This window comes from Rhodamnia argentea, chromosome 5 (genome assembly GCF_020921035.1).
Source record: "Rhodamnia argentea isolate NSW1041297 chromosome 5, ASM2092103v1, whole genome shotgun sequence".
Classification (NCBI taxonomy): Eukaryota; Viridiplantae; Streptophyta; class Magnoliopsida; order Myrtales; family Myrtaceae; genus Rhodamnia; species Rhodamnia argentea.
The window spans coordinates 10,662,863-10,679,594 of NC_063154.1; the positions used below are offsets into that span (position 1 = coordinate 10,662,863).

Here is a 16,732-nt window from a genome sequence, read left to right on the forward strand (position 1 = left end):
GGATATACAAAGCCACTCAAAACGATGAATTTTAAAGCCTCCCCCCGGCACTAATTAGTTTAAGGAACCGCTAGACATAAAGATCTGATTATTTGGACGAAAAGTATCAAATCTCATTATCCTTGAAACCTATTGTTTTAGAAATTTCAAAGATTCGTTGGTAAGTTTAGAGAAAAAATTCGAATTACGTAAGATTAACTAATGGTGATTATAGACGGAAAGTCGACGGTGATAAAATTGGGATAAAAGTAAAAGTTCTGAGTTCTTTAAGAGATACATACATACATACATACATACATACATACATACATACATACAATTAGGACAAATGCCAAAATTGGAGGCTTTTTGGGTATTAGACTGGTAGAATTGAGATAAAAATAAAAGTTAATTATTTTTTTTGATACAATAAGGTTTTGGATATAATTGGGACAAATGCAAAAATTGAAAATTTGTTATGAGATAAAAAAAAATAATTTGGATATAATGGGGATAGAGGCTAAAGTTAAGGATTTTTTTGGTATTAGGCCTCAATCGGACATTATCTTTCCAAACGATTTGCTTGGTGGTCAAATGCATTCTCTTCGATTATAGTACCATTGGAAATCCATTTGGGTGCCGGATATTTTATATTCGAGAACTCAAAATTACTCCAGTATCGATTACCTATTGTGTCTCAAGAGGGACGACAAACAACATTATAGAACATTTTAAAAAGCGACATAAAAGATGCTTTTCAATTTTAAGTATAGAAGAGTTTCTTTGTCAACCTTGGTCCATGATTCATCCATCTCGGCAAAGGGAAAAGAGTCTTGTTAACGCGTGTCTTTAGATGAATTTAGAATGTGTTTGTTGTTGCGAAAAATAAACGATTTCAAAATTATTTTCTTAAAATAAGTTATTTATATCACTTACAAAAATGAATGAAAAAAAATATTATCATCATGCATGAAAATGCATAAATATTTATTATAATATTGTTCACTAATAAATTATTTATAACGATATATACAATTATTTTTATACTACTTATTTTTCACGAAAAATATACCGAGTTTAATAAATTAATAATTTTGTAAGTATTTATCCAACATGTACTTAAAATAACATCTCACCATTCACTCTCGCTCCTTTCGCTGACGCTCAGTCCAATGATGAACACCGTGCACGCTCCAACGCCTCTGCACTCGCTTCCCTCCGTTCCCCTCTCCAAGCCGGGCCATCGTCCCCAACCTGCGTCGCTCCCCAAGGCCATGAGAGCTTCGATGAGGGACCGGAGCAAGAACCGGAAGCCGCTCCAGAGGGGGAGGACCCTCAGCATCGAGGCCATCCAAGCCGTGCAGGCGCTGAAGCGGGCAAGCGGCAAGGACCCGCGTTCGCTCGAGCTGGTCCGCCGCTCCGCCTTCGAGCGCCTCCTGAAGCACGACATGATCGCGGTGCTCCGCGAGCTGCTCCGGCAGAGCCGGTGCGGTCTGGCCCTCAAGGTATTTGTTCTATTGCTTCCTTCGTTATGGGTCTTGCGGCCGCTCTCGTGAATAAAATGGGGATTTTTATGCCTATGTTGTGCTCCTCGCCTGTAGCTTTGATTTCGTTGGTGTCCTGTTTGGGAGTTGAATTGACTGTAGGCCTCACCAGAGATAACAGATGAAGAAAAAAATTTGTCTTTTACTGGTTTGCATTTAGGAAGAAGTATGCTTTGAGGTTTTGAAGTTCATATGTACATGAGTGAGTTCCTTCGTAACAGATTCATACCTTAACAAGCAGGGATCTTGGGGTGTCTGGTCCTGTGATTCATCATGATTGGTTTTCAAGAATCATTCCCGTCTTGCCTGTCCTAATGTTATTGTTACCCTATTGTGAAAGCTTACTTTGAAGAATATGGCCTCTTAATGGGCTGACCAATTAGTTAGAACATATTCTTGCAACTGCTCATAAATCCATGATTTCCTCTTTCGCAGTACCAATGTGAGTATGTGTAGTTAACATGTGAGTTCGATTTTTTTGTTTTCTTTTGCTTTGTAAGTCCTAAGAGAGAGCTAGTAAATAAGTAGACAATCCAAATTCCAGGTGCCATAGGGGTGCCGCCCTGCCCCCACAAAAAAGAAAAATGGTGAACTAGAAGTACTGTCTGTGTTAGAAATAGAAGACAATAACTTCAATTTACCTGGCACAGTGATGCAATCCCGATGGCAAGTGTTTGTTAGTGAGTCAAGTCTGCAGTTTGGGAGGGGAGACATGTGCTCTTGACTAAGTATGGCGCATGAGGAAGTGTGACTTTAAGATAGGTGCATTGGTCGTAGGAGAGCTGAGTGCTTGGGATGATTTGGCGGCAAACTTCAAAAGGCAGTCCTGATTACATGGACAGGGTGTTAATTGAGACCAGTAAAAGAAGAGGAGAGCTCCATCCCTGTCTCTTGTAACAATAAAAGGTTGTCTTCTTGTTGTGATTGCTGGAAAGGATGGGACAACATATGTTTTGTGCTTTCGTTTGTCTTGGATGCCATCGATTATTCATCTACCTATTCTGATACACATGATTTAGGTACTTTGACTGTTGTTCATTTTCTGTTCCTTAATTTTTGTAGTGATCAGTATTACGCTCTTCTAACATCTCTAAATAATTCGATTCATTCCTCCAGGTTTTTGAAGATATTCGGAAGGAGTACTGGTACAAGGCTCAAGTACTGTTGTATGCTGAAATGTTTTCAGTCTTTGCTGGCAATGGATTGTTTGAGGAGGTTAAACTTCTTTACCTGTATTTGAGAACAGAAGATAATATTGAGCCTCATCTTGAGGGGTTTAATAGTGTCTTGAGAACCTTCATAAGTTTTAGTCTCGTTGAATTGGCAACAGAGTGCTATTACTTCATGAAAGAAATAGGATGTGAACCAGATAGGTCATCCTTTAGGATTCTTATAAACGGTCTTGAATCAATGGGGGAACAGGTAGCTTCAGCTAAGATAAGAGAGGAGGCGCGGAAGTATTATGGGGAATCCCTGGAGTTTTTACAGGACACTGAAGAGACTATATGCCAATCTTGAGCATACATATCACTACAGAAAGAGATTTTAAAAGGCCATGTTGGTTGTGCCTTTATTTTCAGTTTCAACTGAAACGAAGTGTTTCATTCATAAGAGGAAAAGGAAGTGGAGTTGGTAATATCCCTCCCGTGTTGTACATTCTAGAAACTTAGTGGCAGTTATAACTTGGTCATCTGTACATTCTAGAAACTTAGTGGCAGATATTTAGTGAAAAAATGACCAACATTTGCGTTGTACCCTTTCTTTTTCCATTTTCTTAACTTGGTCATCTGGAAATTTGATTATTCGTTTATGGTTTGTTTTCTAATTATGCAATCAAACTCTTTCTTGATATTGAATTACACTTTTTCATGTGGCGGATCTTTTGAGTTCCTTATTCCTCAAGTTGATTATTCTTTTTGCATGATAGAATCGATGCTAATCAAACAAGTTCTCCTGTACAGACACTCAAGAATGCACCATCCCATTCTGCTTGCCTCGTGCATCTTTAGTCCTAAGCAAAACGCCACTTTATGTCCTAAAGCATCAATCTGTGGCTTAAGTTAGCTTTCTTGCTTTCAAAATTATCCGGGTTCCATGGAGTTCAACTGGGCTTGGGCAAGCCAACGGCGTCGGTTAGCAATAGATACTCCTTATGACCTTAGGAAGGTATGATGGAATTAAACAAACTTATTCCAATTGCCCAATGCAAATGCACTGCTTCATCAACACAATACAATGAGACAAAACTAAGGTCTTCTATTCATATTCTTTTCAACTGTCTTTCGCAACTTTGCTACCCTTTTTTTGTTGCTACCTTGTTCAGGGTACAAAAAAGACACGACAGAATTCTGCTTCTAATATGAATGCTTTGCCCCGAAGCTTGGAGTGAAATGCTTGTAGTTGTAGTATACCTTTCCTGTTCTTCATGGTTTTCCATGTTAGAACTGTTTCCCTTCGAATGTCTGACCGAACTGCCAGCTTGGCGGAGCCACATTGTAAGATGTGAGGGTTCTTCGGTCGCTGGTCGTCACCTCGAAAGAGAGAGGCTGTCCTCTAAGGTCGACGCTGCATTGCCAATTCTGTCCCCAGTTTCTCGCCATCGGTATCCACCCTGTTTTCGACCCCTTCACCTTCACGGCGATCGCCTCCCCATCCAGTCCCACATTCGTTACCAAGACCTGATAGAAGTGAGGGTTCCCGCTCAATGTGAATCTCAGACCACCGCTTCTCGCACACTTCACCCTGTTAATGTTTACATAGAGTTGAAAGATATCAGGAATCAAGTTATACATTCGATAAAGCAGCTGCATTTGTGTGGGTTAGCATTCATCATACCTCCTGTACTGAACAGGCACCATATCTGCTCTCCGCTCCGCAATCTCTGCAAAGGCCGCCTCCGACATCTCGAAGTGCTCTTGCGGGAAGTTGCACCACCCGCCGTAATCGGCCGAAAGCCCGTAGTTCGGAGGACAGAAGTCGGTGGCGGTGAGGATCACCGACGGGCTCCCAGGGAGGCACCACAGGGTGTGGTCGACGCACCGGAGCTCAAAGCAAGCCCCGCAGGTACTCCCCCTGTTAAACAGCATCGCGCTTAAGCCGGCGCTGTACTTGCCATAGGTGGCCCTATGAAGGTCCCCATAACCGCAAGCCCCTCCTGCCGACATTCGTAAACGAAGTTGAGGAAGCGACTGAAAAACAGAGGAGCTAGCGCAAGGAACAGAAGAAGGATTTACCAGTTATCAGAGATCCATCCGTCTCTTCGGAGTATGTTGCCGTAGCAGCCTTCCATTCGCCAGCAGAGTCGGAGGAGGCAGCAAGATTGCAGCTTTGTACAAGAATCAAGCAGAGAAGCGCGGACCGAAGAACACCCATTTGAGAATCAACGTTCCTAGGATGTTTGCGCTTTGCACTTGGCCTAGGATTCCTCACCTTTTCTTCTCACTGCCATGGGGATTTGGACTTGCTAGCGGTCTGGAGAGAGACTAAAGAAAGGGGCAAAATGACTGACAACTCCTTGAATCTTTTGACGAAATGCAACGAATAGCTAGCTCAGTTCACACTGTGGGACATTCCAAAGAGTGCTGGCCAGAGCTTTGGGTGCAAACCGAGGAAGAAGAAGAGAAGAGAAGAGAAGAGAAGGGTTTGAGGCCTTTATGTTGGTGGCAGACACGGGGAGGGAAAGTGGAAAGCCCTAGGAGCGTTCATCCAAAAGAGTTAAAAGGGTGTTTTTCTTCTTCGCTTTGCTGCAGAAATGCGGGCTCCTGTTCAGGCTCTTCTTTTAAGAAGAGAACCAGAGTGAGAGGGAGGAAGAGGGAGAGACTCCATTGTCAATAAAGTTGACTGATTGAGGAAGAAACGCTAATCAACGATTCGGCGGGAAAAGATGGGCTCTGGACTTTGCAATTATGCGAGGCGAAAAGAGTGGAAAATGGAAATGCCGTATGTTCTTTCACTTTGTCGTGTGAAAAATATCACAATCCGTTGAGTTGAGAGTAGGCTAGGGCAAGTTAATCTAGGCGACCCTAACTTTTTTTTTGCTGCTTATTAGGTGGTGAAGGGGTTTCGAACCCGTGACTTAGTCATTATCCTCGTCGAGTCTCGCCGGCCGAGCCACGAGCCTAGCGATCTCTATCCTGATTAGCCACAGTTAAAGCCGTCGAGTTGAATAATTCGTACGTTTCTTCATTGTCCCATTTAATTTAGCTTTACCTTTGTATGGGGCTCGCGCTTTTTCTATCCTGTTTTTATACTTTGGACATCCCCGGTGTTTTTAATTGATCACATTATTTCTTGCAGGTCCCAATTATTAGTGTTGTTGAAACTTAAGATTATTTCATTATAAAACTACCCACTCAATGAAGACTAAGGTCAGATGTGGCCCTTTCTTGATTTAAGCTTGTTTATGACTTTTTTTTTCCTTGTTCCTTTTGGTTTCTTCCTCCTTGTTTTTTACGTGTCAAAAGAAATCGGTGTGCCTCTTTTTCCGCAAAAAAAAAAAAAATATTTTATTTGGCAAATGACAACTAGTTATGGTGTCAATGAGTTGTTTTTTTTTTTTTTTTGGGTACTAGCAAGACTATTATTCGGAAAACAACCTAAGCACGAGCAAGAGTGAAAAGAATTATCTACAAATTTTAATGAATGCATTTGGTTTAATTATGAGTCCAATATATGTCATTAGGTGATAGTCCATATATTTAAATGCTTAACTTCCATTTTTATCCGGTGAATAGTGCAATTTTTATCTGTTTTCATTGCATCACTACACGATTTTTTTAAAGATATTTTAAAAAGGAATTACCAATATGAAAAAAATTAAGTATATTAAAAAACCCTAAGCATCCAATATTATCGTGTAAATTCTAAAGGAAAAGCTCCCTAAAATGTTATGACACAGAATATTATATTTCCCTTGGTTATATTGAAAAACAAAGGAATATGAATCGGTTAGAATATTCAATTTTTGAGCAAATTCTCATAAATTTTTATTGAAAATATTGAGAGCACGCAAGAAAAACCCGATACCTTCACCTGGAAAGATCACCAAGAGAGAGCCCAGGTCCGAGCTAGTCAACATATTCAATTGGATTCATTTTCACTCAAAAGCTTAAGCCACCGAGTTATGAACAAACTAAAATTTATTAACTGCTCAACACCACATGAATTTTTCGATATGAGACTTCTCTAATACAACTCACACGTGCATCCTAATAGGAAAAGTATAAAAAAATAAATTGAAACAAAATTTATATTGTCTTTACTTCCCTATATGATTAATGCTTGCACGGATTACATCAATTGGTTAAATTCTCTTGCGAGTGGACAATAGAGAATAAGTTCAGAGGAAGACAAACATTAACCAAAAATCGATAAATAATGGGTAAAATTGTAATTGGAATTTCTTTAGAGATTTAACATTATGCTAAGTGGGACCCACATGTGGTTGTGGGCTTTCTACATAAAAATAGGATGGAAAAAGGGCGAGCCTTTTAGGCGGCGTTTGGTCGTCCGTATAAAATTTGGGATATGATATGCTTTATCATATCCCGTATTTGGTAGGTGTCTCGGATAGTATAATATTGGATATAAATGGAATATAACCCGGATAAAAAAATCCGAGGGGAGAGGGTAGGATAAAGTCGGATATGATTTCTCTTATTCGTCGTATAAAAGCTAACTTTTAAAATGATGACAACTTTCTTGTCTCATTTGTTTATATTTTCATCTTTTTTTGTTTTGCAAAGAGGTTTGAAAATCTAATAAAATGTGTATATTTTGAATTTTTTTGTGTAGGAGAACGTTATTTTTATAGTAATAAGATCGGAATATTTCATGAGCATCACGTAGGGGCATATATATCCTTTATATTGATATACGGTTTCTACCAAATGTAGGATAATATATGATATGAGAATATTCGACTTTAAATCCATGATTCACCAAACAATGGATAAGATATGGCCAAATCCCTAGATTTCTTATCCTATCATATCCAATCCTATCATGACCAGAAATCCCGATGACCAAACGTAGCCTTAAGGGTGTGGATTGCCCGTAGTATCTCCATCCCCGAGCCGATGATGTATATGTCCGTAACAAACACGCACAAGTCGATTTCATACCCGCGTGCCACAAATTCGCACCAACTTATGCCGAGCTTCGGAAAGGAAGTTCTCATCAGCAATTTTATTACACGACAAAGTGCTAATATTTGTGTACGGCTCACTTAAGTGTCAAATCAGAAAAAAAAAAAAAAAAAAAAAGATCACTTCGGTGCCAACGGCGAGAGATTCTAACAAAAAAATATATGCACCATTTACATTCACATTGTGTTAGTTCCGCGTTATTTATAAATTGATGTGGACTCCACATGACAATTTTTTTTTAAGGAATAGTCCAGTTGGAAATTTATTTAAGAAAAAAAAAATTCAACATGGCAATTTTTATTGAAAAAATCAGACTTCAACTTAAAAATTAGTTAAAAAAAGTAAAATGAAATAAAGAAGTAGCTGGCAGCTAATATCATGTGGATTTTTATTAATTTTTAACTTTTTTTTATTACTGAGTAGGATCTTTTGGTGAGCCTCATAGATACCACGTAAGATTTTTGGTGAAACTCACTAAAGTTGGCACTTAAATACTCATTTTTTTAAAAAAAATTGGCACTTAAAAGCCTGTTCGATAATGATTTTGATTTTCTAATTCTGTTTCTCAGAACAAAAAAAGATGAAACATATTGAGTAGCGTAAATGATTCTGATTCTGATTATGTTCTCGGAAATAGTTTTAGAGCAAAAATAAAAATAAAAAATTGATTCTATAAAAAATTCACTTTTGAGCATCACAAAAAAGAACAAAGTCTCAACTCTTTTAACAAGATTGAGTCCACGTAGGCTTCCACATGGACTTATGAACTTTAAAAAAAATTAAAATTAGATTTAAAAATTTACTAGCAACTAAGTTTTTTAAATACATTTTTAAATTACATTTAAATATAAGCTTTAAAATTTGGCAAAAAAATAGTTAAAAATTTTTAAAAAGGGGGGGAAATTTAAAATTTCAAAAAATAAAAATACAAAAACTAGTTAAATTTTTAAAAAATAAAAATGGGGAGAAATTAAAAAATAAAAAACTTGGAAAATTTAAAAAATAAAAAAGTTAAAAAAAATTCATAAAATACAAAAAAAGGATTCTCACCATCTAATTGTCTCCAAGAATAGAAATTTTGTGCAATTATCAAACGCGTTCTGATTTTAAAAAAATCATCTAGGGAACAAAATCATAAAATAGAATCATAATTACCTTTTGGGATCGGAATCAATGCCAAAGAGACCTAAGTGATCCAATATATATATATTTGCACCAAGTGAGCGCTGTACATAAATATTAACACTTGAGGTATCTTTCTCGCCTAAAAAATGAGATGGAAAGTAGGCCTTTTAAGGGTGTGGATTGCCCATAATATCTCCATCCCTGAACTAACAATATATGTATGTAACAAACACGCACAATAAGATTTCAGACCCATCTACCACGAGTTCGCGCCAACTTATTGCCGGGCTTCGAAAAGGAAGTTCTTATCAATAATTTTATTACACAACAAAGGTTTTATTGTACATGAACGAAGTACAAGAACACGGATGAGATGGTTTAGAAGGGGTTAAACTCTTCGTCTCCTCGAGGCGAAACTATGATGTCTGCCAAGGGCACGACCTGGCCAACCTGAGACTTGCCGCCCTTGTCGCGAATGGCGAGAGAGTCGAAGTCGTAGACACCGCCTGTGCTACTTTTGCTCTCGGAATCGGAGTAGCGCTTGTGCGTTGCTTGATCCAGTGTCCCTTCTCTATATACATAAACGAGCTCGTCCTCCTCCAGGGCATGCCACTTGCCATGGAGGTCACCTCGGTTCATAGGCATGCCCCTAAACATACATATCATGAAATAGAGATAAAATAAAACAAAAATCAATTGTGCAACCTGTTGCTGGTCCTCCCAATTCGATTGCCAATGAATACTTATTGACAAAAATTTCAAATAAGAGCCCGAGATTCAGAGTCGACTCTGTAATAAGCATTTCATGATCGATGATTAACTAGTGAATCGTCTTGGATAATCGGCTTTCGTGTTTGATGATCAGCAAATAATTGTCAATAGTTTAACTTGAAATAATTTCTTGTTTCATTAAGATGACAATAATTTGAGAAAAAGCCACCAAAAACCTTACATAATGTCCTTTGTGACACATTTACACTAAACTTTTTTCAATGACACCAAATAACCTAAACATGTATATATTTTTTTTTTGTCAATAACCTAAACTTGTATCGATGTGACACATTTACTATCTATCAACTTTCCATCAATGAGCACCGTTAAAGTCTGCATGTATCAAACACCGGAAGGCTTACCGTGTCGACATGGCGCCCAAGCTGAAATAAAAAAGACATTATTTTGTCTAAAAAAAATCATGTGATAGAACATTGACGAATGGTAAATTTGTCACATACGTAAAAGTTTGGTTTTTTTTTTTTTTATATCACAAGAGAAAAATTAGAGTAAGCGTCTCACGCTGGACTTAGTTTTGGATTTTTTTATGTCACAAAAAAAGTTCAAAATAATGTGTCACAATGAGCTTAGTTCGGAATTTCCTGTGGCTTTTTACCAAGCAATTTAAGATAACAACAAAGGACTCCTTGTTAGTAAGCACCTCTACATTAATTCAGATTCTATTAACTCTATAGTCATACTCAAACTAGATGTGCATTAATTGCAAAGACTTGGCCCGTATCCGCAACCCTAATAATTACGGGATCCGCATTGAAGAAATCTCATATTTTTTCCACCAGCAAGTACGTAAACACAACCCAAGCTACATATCAATGTGTATGGAATATAGCTGAAAATTGAATATTTCAAAAGTGAGATTGAATTTGCAATTCCGGTAAGCAATATCATCTGCCTAAACTGACTTGAAGAACTCCTCCTCACGAACTAGACCGAAAATTGTGAAATTGAAAAGACAATTTTCGGTTTTGGTAAAGATCATCTGCCTAAACTGATTTTTGCATTAACAATGCGGGTCGCATTAGGAATGATGTAATTACCTAATATCTTGATGTAACGCGCATATCCGAATCGTCTAAATAGCGCGCGCATTGGCGCGGATATATTACTTCAAATCGCGCGCCCACATATAACGTGTAGAGGACCGAATCGCCTAAGCGGCGCATACATTGGCGCGGATATATTATTTCAAATCGCGCGTCCACAGAGAGAGAGAGAGAGAGAGAGAGAGAGAGAGAGAGAGAGAGAGAGAGAATGAGAGAGAGAGAGAGAGAGAGAGAGAGAGATCGTAGCTGTACGTACCTGACATGAAAGATAGTCGAGATGTCGTGCATCCGGAGGTGGAAGTTGACGGCCTCTAGAAAAGCCTGGTAGGTGTGGTTGTGTAGGCCGTCGATCCTCGGGTAGGGCAACCTTGGCCGGGGGCGGCCCTGCGCCCCGCCTGCGGCGAACACATACTCCTTCCAAGTGGTGCCCCCGCTGATGCTCGGCGGGGCGGGCGGGAGGAAGGTGAAGCCGAGGGTGGACATGATGGGATCGAGGTGCTTGTGGGTGAAAAGGGGCCTGAAGTTCCTCGAGTGCCACAGGGCCAGCTTCCTCATGCTCAGGGACATTGCGGTCCGCTTCTCCTCCATGGCAGCTGACTCCTCGAGCTGATCTCGATCTTGCTCGAACAGAGGATCTTATGTCTTTACGTTGAGTGTGCTTACGCCACGAATTATGGAGGTTTGGCCAAAGAACGAGAATTCAAATAAAAGGGCCAAGTGAACGAGAATTTAGTGCCGATAGCTAAAATTCGAGAAGGAGAGATTGGTTTGAAGCTATATCTGAATAAGAGTTTTGGCTTGTTGATGCTCCGATAAGGACTTGTCGGTTTGGGAGATTTATTTCCTTAACTGGCTTCTGTCTTTAAATCAGTGATTTATTTCTTCAATGCACTTTCGCTTGAAGCCCTCTCGGCCTAATCCGTATGTCATAAAATTTTTTCCTATTTTTATTTTCGGTTTTTTTTTTTTAAAAAGAAATCCTTACGGACATATTTTCTTTTCCGTATCTAGTTACATGGAATTCCGCATTTGACTTCCCTTCCTTTTCTAGCAGAAGTCTGGCCAAGATCTTCTCGTGAATCTAGAAGAAAAAACATCGGACAGTCTAAGGAAGGAGAACTTCCAACGACAACAACAACACAAAAAAGAAGAAGAAAAAGTCCTATTGTGCCAATTTAATCATAATTTTTTTTTTCAATCAGCCTTAAACCGTTTGCATTTTGTGCCAATTTAGTCCTCCGTCCAATTTTGGCCGGAAATCGCTTACGTGGAGCAGTCGGCGCTAGCGTGACGGTTTTTAATAATATTTTAATATTTCTGTCATTTTCTTATATTTTTTCTTTTTCTTTTCTTTTGTTCTTTGGATTGGACTTAGGGCTAGCAAGGGTCGTTGGTCGACCCTCCCTAGGAGGCAAAAAGAAAAAGTTATAAATTTTTTTAAAGAAATATTAAGCTATTATTAAAAATTACCATGTCAATGTCGGCCACACTAATCCAACTTTTGGCCAAAATTCACCGAACGGATTGATCTCGCACAAATGCAAAATGTTTAGGACTGAATTGAAAAAAAAATTAAAATTGAATTGATACAATTGCAATAGATTTATAATTTTTTGGTAATTTTCCTCATTTTCCGTCTTTGTCCCATATACATGTTTTTTTTTACGGTACTTGAGAAAATGCCTTGTTTTCTTCCTTAAAGAAAGGGAACAAATTCTCTTATCGATTTGAATCTTTCCTTTGATCGACCACTTATTAATGGAATTATTAGAAGAGCGGCGGTGCAGCGCAACGGATCGACGCGTATTTTGACTACTTAACAGCAATAGACCCAGAAGCAAAGGGCAAGTTCGTTCATGTACATGTTTTTTGCCTTTTCATTGTTTACACTTGAAATAATAGGTATTCACAAAATATATCAGCACCGGCCAAGCTTGTTAATGCAGATTGCGAAGTTGTTTTTTTTTCCCTTTGTTTTGGTTTGTGAAATGTGCAAAAGACGGTCAAGCCTGTTTAATGTCACGCGACAATGAGCCAGCAACTGTAGATTGTAGTGGGGGCGGCAGTTAGCGGCAGTTACTTCTCACTGCTTCGCAAATCCAAGGAAACAAGTTCTCTTCGGGAACTGTCACCTTTTCACTTTCAGCAGAAAGTTTCTCACAGTTCTGCTGATCAAATCACACACCACCACAAGAGGGGGGCGAGAAAGAGGAGCAGTTGCAGCCCTAGTTAGTGGATTCGTAATGAGCAATGAGGCTTGTGAATGGCGTGAGGTCGCGGCTTTCGCTGTTCGCTGCGATGCTGTTCTTGAGCGGTGTCGTTGAAGGGAGGGGAGGAGGTTTGGTGGCAGGTGGTGGTTCAGTTTCAGCTTCAAGTGTTGGAGACATGAGAGGAGATAGGGCGAGTCCTTTGGATCGGAAGAGACAGGTCTCTTCGGCTGTTTACGATGTCAAGAGATTTGGCGCTCTTGCCGATGGCCGAACTGACAACCGCAAGGTTTTTCCTCTCCTCTCCCACCCTCTTTCTGTGTGAAAGTTGAATAGAGAAGCTGATTTTCTTTTGCCTTAGGAAAGAACATTCATGTGCTTTTGCATATCCTGAGGGGTTTCAGGATCCGGAAAAAGAATGTTTGAGAGACGAGAGATATGCAAAAGCACATGAATGTTCGACTTCGATTGCGTAAAGTTTTCTCGCTGGGCTGTTTCCGACAGGAGTTGTTTCTACTTTGATTATGCTCTCGCCTAAATGACGATTTGATTTGCTTGACCCGATAAATCAGGGAAACGAAAATATGAAGAGGATATCTTGATGTACAACACAGGTTAGCCCCTGGCAAGGACACATACACAATACTCCAGCTCTGCTCAGGAACTCGTGTTTTCTTATTGCAGGCATTCGAGGCAGCATGGAACGAGGCGTGCGGATCAACCGGCAGGGTAAATCTTTTGATACCTAAAGGCACGTACTTACTTGGCCCCCTGAGGTTTGCCGGTCCTTGTCCCAATGTGTCCTCACTAACTGTCACCGTGAAGGCAAGAGTTCAATTTCTTGAGTCGTACTGTGCTAAATCGCACATGCTTCCTAGGATAACCTGTTATTTTTGCTGCTCGACTTCAGTGGCAGTGTTAATAGAGATCAACCTGCAGGGCCATTTGAAGGCTTCGACAAACTTGTCGCAGTATCGATCAGATGCTGGCTGGGTTGAGTTCGGATGGGTCGAAGGGCTAATCTTAACTGGAGGAGGAGTGTTCGACGGTCAAGGTGCAAAGGCGTGGCTGTACAACGACTGCCTTGTCGATTTTGATTGCAAGCTCCTTCCAACTGTAAGCTTCATGCAATTGCATCTGAAGTCCCTTCTTTTGGCTGAATGGTGTGTTTACTGGCAAAAGAAACATATGTAGAAACAAAGATTTCAGGAATGTCCTAACAGGTTGCACTTTCTTGTTCCTAGAACATAAAATTTATCTCCATGAACAAGACCAGAGCGCGCGGTGTAACGTCCCTAAACAGCAAGTCCTTTCACATTGCTCTGGTGGAGTGCGAGGGTTTCAGAGGCAGCAAGATCAGGATTTCCGCACCGGCAGATAGCCTGAACACAGATGGCATCCATATCGAGCGGAGCTCGAGGGTCTACATCTCCGAGTCTCATATCAGAACCGGCGACGACTGCATCTCTATTGGACAAGGCAATTCTCTGGTCAGGATAACAAATATCAACTGCGGACCGGGTCATGGAATCAGGTAACAATCATTTCGAGTCTTGTGGTGTCGGCGCCTTTTCAGGTGGTCGAACTTCCGTTTCGGTGGATCGTAGATATTGGCTAACTAACCTTTCTTTTCCCCATTTTCCCACGGTTGTAGTGTGGGAAGTCTGGGAAGGTATCGGCACGAAGGCAACGTGAGCGGAGTCGTGGTGCAAGACTGCAACATGACCGGGACTGCCAACGGGATTCGGATCAAGACGTGGCCCGACTCCCCTGACAGCAGCATTGCGACTAACATGACCTTCGAGAACATAAGGATGACCAACGTGACGAACCCGATTATCATCGACCAGACCTACTGTCCGTTCGCCTCTTGCTCGTTCAAGGTAAGTACTAAGTACTCGGAACTGGAAAAAAAACCATAAACTGAGAAAACCGAATCAACTCAAATCAATACCAAATCAAATATTTGATCTCGTCTTTCAACTTTGTTGGCGGTTTCTTGCAGGAACCGTCGCGGGTCAAGCTGAGCGACATCTACTTCAAGAACATACGGGGGACTTCGTCGTCGCCTGTGGCGGTGGCGCTGGAATGCAGCAGAGGGTTTCCATGCCGGGACATTTACCTCCAAGATGTGCACTTGGATCTCCTAGATGGGAAGAGAGAGAGGAACGTGACTTCCTCGTGCAAGAACGTGAAAGCCAAGTACATCGGCACTCAAATGCCGCCGCCATGTGCTTAGCGGTCCACTTATCCGAGTCGAATAGAACCGTTAGATCATGAGGGATCCAAGCGGCCGCTCACGTATAAATCTCCATAAAATCGATGGTTTCGCTGAATCGGATCGTGTGAACCCGAGCCCGAACAAGAATTTCGCTTTCATCAGTCCACATTCCTTTCGATTTCCATTCTGTTTAGTCTAATTGGTCTCCGTAGTATGTGGATGTTTGCTCTATTTCAGTCGATTTTAACTACCATATAGATTCTAAATAAGTTTTTACATCCTTTTGAAAGAAAAATCTAACCTAGAGTAGGCAAGCCTCGTCAATTGAAAACCTTTTTTGAAAAAGCAAGTCAGATGAATTTTTTTTTTAGGTCGAAAGAACAATTCCATTCATTAGGCAGAATAATACTTGAGACACACGAGGGGTACATTGAAGAATTTCAAACCTAGCAAATTCTAGATAAATATAGAACAAAACAAATACCAGAAAGCATACAACAAAACAACTGCAGTTAAAAATACACTATCATCCCTTAAAAGCGGACTATCATCTCTTAGGAGCAAATCCGTCACCGTAAATATTCGGCGACTAATCACCAAATTTAGTGATGAGCACACGCCGAGATCTCTCACGATTTTTGTAACGGCTTGGGTTACACGTCTATGTACGATGTTCCCATAATCATTATTAATATATTGAAAAAGCACAGATCAAATACTTGTAATGAACTCCCGGATCTATATCTAAATCTAATTCGGGAGAGTAAAACCTCAAATCTAAAACTTTTCGAGATAGGCTTGGTCTTTTCTCTCGATTTAGACTTAGGTTTAGATGATTATTATCTGGTAATTGGAGGTTGAACCAAGGGTTTTGTTGTTTGGGTAATTATCATAAAACTGAATTATCTTAATTTCAAAGTTTAAGTTTAATGACAAAGCTGTGGTGGTTGGACGACATCTTTGAAACTCAAGAGTTCGGGTTTCATTCGTTTTGCAAGAAATAAGTTAGGAAAATCATTTTTGGATTATTTAGCGCTCGATTCAACGAAAATAAACTAATTAAGGAAAATATTTTCCATCAAAGAAAAGAACAGCTTTAAAAGTGGGGAAATAATTTTCTTTTTTTGAGAAGAGAAAATCATTTTCCTTTCTCCTTCCTCCCAACACAATTTCACATTCATTTTCTTTAAGTTATTTTTCATTTTTCTTTTCTTTTTAGTTTTGACTTTTTTCTCTCTCATTTTTCTTGGTGGGCAGGGAAAAAAAAAGAAGAGAGAAAATTAAGAAATTAGAAAAATTAAGAATTACTAAAACAATCGAAATTTTCTTTTTAAAAATTTCAAAAAAAATTTACATTAGCATCAATCGTGTCACATTAGCCGTTCGGGTCTATATCGGTAATTTCCGACCAAACGACGTAATAGAAAACAAATGAAGGAAAATATTTTCCTTACCAAACGATTGAAAATACTTTTCAATTTATTTTAACATTTTAGTCACACACCGAAAATTATTATTTTCTTTAAAAATGACTTATTAAAAAATATTTTTTAAAAATGTCATATTTATCGAGAAATAAACGGACCCTTACTTTAGTTCAGATTAGCACGAAGATTGTGAAACAAAGATTACTTTTTTTTAGGATGTATTAAATTTCGGATTACCCCGCTTT

At 39.5% G+C, this 16,732-nt stretch overlaps 4 protein-coding genes across 4 annotated transcripts; 2 read left to right on the forward strand and 2 right to left on the reverse strand.

The window, feature by feature from the left end:
* The first annotated feature begins 1,114 nt into the window (after positions 1-1,114).
* Positions 1,115-3,158, forward strand: LOC115747502 (protein THYLAKOID ASSEMBLY 8, chloroplastic-like). The gene is made up of 2 exons (XM_030683687.2): positions 1,115-1,484; positions 2,640-3,158. The coding sequence occupies exons 1-2, from the start codon at positions 1,152-1,154 to the stop codon at positions 3,039-3,041; spliced, it is 735 nt and encodes a 244-aa protein (XP_030539547.1). The 5' UTR covers positions 1,115-1,151; the 3' UTR covers positions 3,042-3,158.
* A 590-nt stretch (positions 3,159-3,748) lies between these two features.
* Positions 3,749-5,412, reverse strand: LOC115729873 (expansin-A20). The gene is made up of 3 exons (XM_030660498.2): positions 4,757-5,412; positions 4,359-4,677; positions 3,749-4,265 (listed from the first exon to the last, which is right to left on the reverse strand). The coding sequence occupies exons 1-3, from the start codon at positions 4,893-4,895 to the stop codon at positions 3,962-3,964; spliced, it is 762 nt and encodes a 253-aa protein (XP_030516358.1). The 5' UTR covers positions 4,896-5,412; the 3' UTR covers positions 3,749-3,961.
* A 3,640-nt stretch (positions 5,413-9,052) lies between these two features.
* LOC115747475 lies at positions 9,053-11,220 on the reverse strand. The gene is made up of 2 exons (XM_030683658.2): positions 10,889-11,220; positions 9,053-9,443 (listed from the first exon to the last, which is right to left on the reverse strand). The coding sequence occupies exons 1-2, from the start codon at positions 11,218-11,220 to the stop codon at positions 9,173-9,175; spliced, it is 603 nt and encodes a 200-aa protein (XP_030539518.1). The 3' UTR covers positions 9,053-9,172.
* A 1,662-nt stretch (positions 11,221-12,882) lies between these two features.
* LOC115747476 (exopolygalacturonase-like) lies at positions 12,883-15,078 on the forward strand. Its single transcript, XM_048279076.1, has 6 exons — positions 12,883-13,128; positions 13,524-13,664; positions 13,779-13,955; positions 14,084-14,373; positions 14,494-14,722; positions 14,845-15,078. The coding sequence occupies exons 1-6, from the start codon at positions 12,883-12,885 to the stop codon at positions 15,076-15,078; spliced, it is 1,317 nt and encodes a 438-aa protein (XP_048135033.1).
* Positions 15,079-16,732: the final 1,654 nt, after the last annotated feature.

Bases quoted from the DNA above. Each gene is read 5' to 3' on its own strand.
- LOC115747502 (XM_030683687.2), top strand. From the start codon at position 1,152: ATGATGAACACCGTGCACGCTCCAACGCCTCTGCACTCGCTTCCCTCC. The intron at 1,485-2,639 runs GTATTTGTTCTA...TCATTCCTCCAG, and splicing joins GGTGCGGTCTGGCCCTCAAG to GTTTTTGAAGATATTCGGAA.
- LOC115729873 (XM_030660498.2), bottom strand. From the start codon at position 4,895: ATGGGTGTTCTTCGGTCCGCGCTTCTCTGCTTGATTCTTGTACAAAGC. The intron at 4,678-4,756 runs GTAAATCCTTCT...GAATGTCGGCAG, and splicing joins GGATGGATCTCTGATAACTG to GAGGGGCTTGCGGTTATGGG. The intron at 4,266-4,358 runs GTATGATGAATG...AAACATTAACAG, and splicing joins GTGCCTGTTCAGTACAGGAG to GGTGAAGTGTGCGAGAAGCG.
- LOC115747475 (XM_030683658.2), bottom strand. From the start codon at position 11,220: ATGGAGGAGAAGCGGACCGCAATGTCCCTGAGCATGAGGAAGCTGGCC. The intron at 9,444-10,888 runs GTACGTACAGCT...ATGTATGTTTAG, and splicing joins TCGACTATCTTTCATGTCAG to GGGCATGCCTATGAACCGAG.
- LOC115747476 (XM_048279076.1), top strand. From the start codon at position 12,883: ATGAGGCTTGTGAATGGCGTGAGGTCGCGGCTTTCGCTGTTCGCTGCG. The intron at 13,129-13,523 runs GTTTTTCCTCTC...TTCTTATTGCAG, and splicing joins GCCGAACTGACAACCGCAAG to GCATTCGAGGCAGCATGGAA. The intron at 14,374-14,493 runs GTAACAATCATT...CCACGGTTGTAG, and splicing joins GGACCGGGTCATGGAATCAG to TGTGGGAAGTCTGGGAAGGT.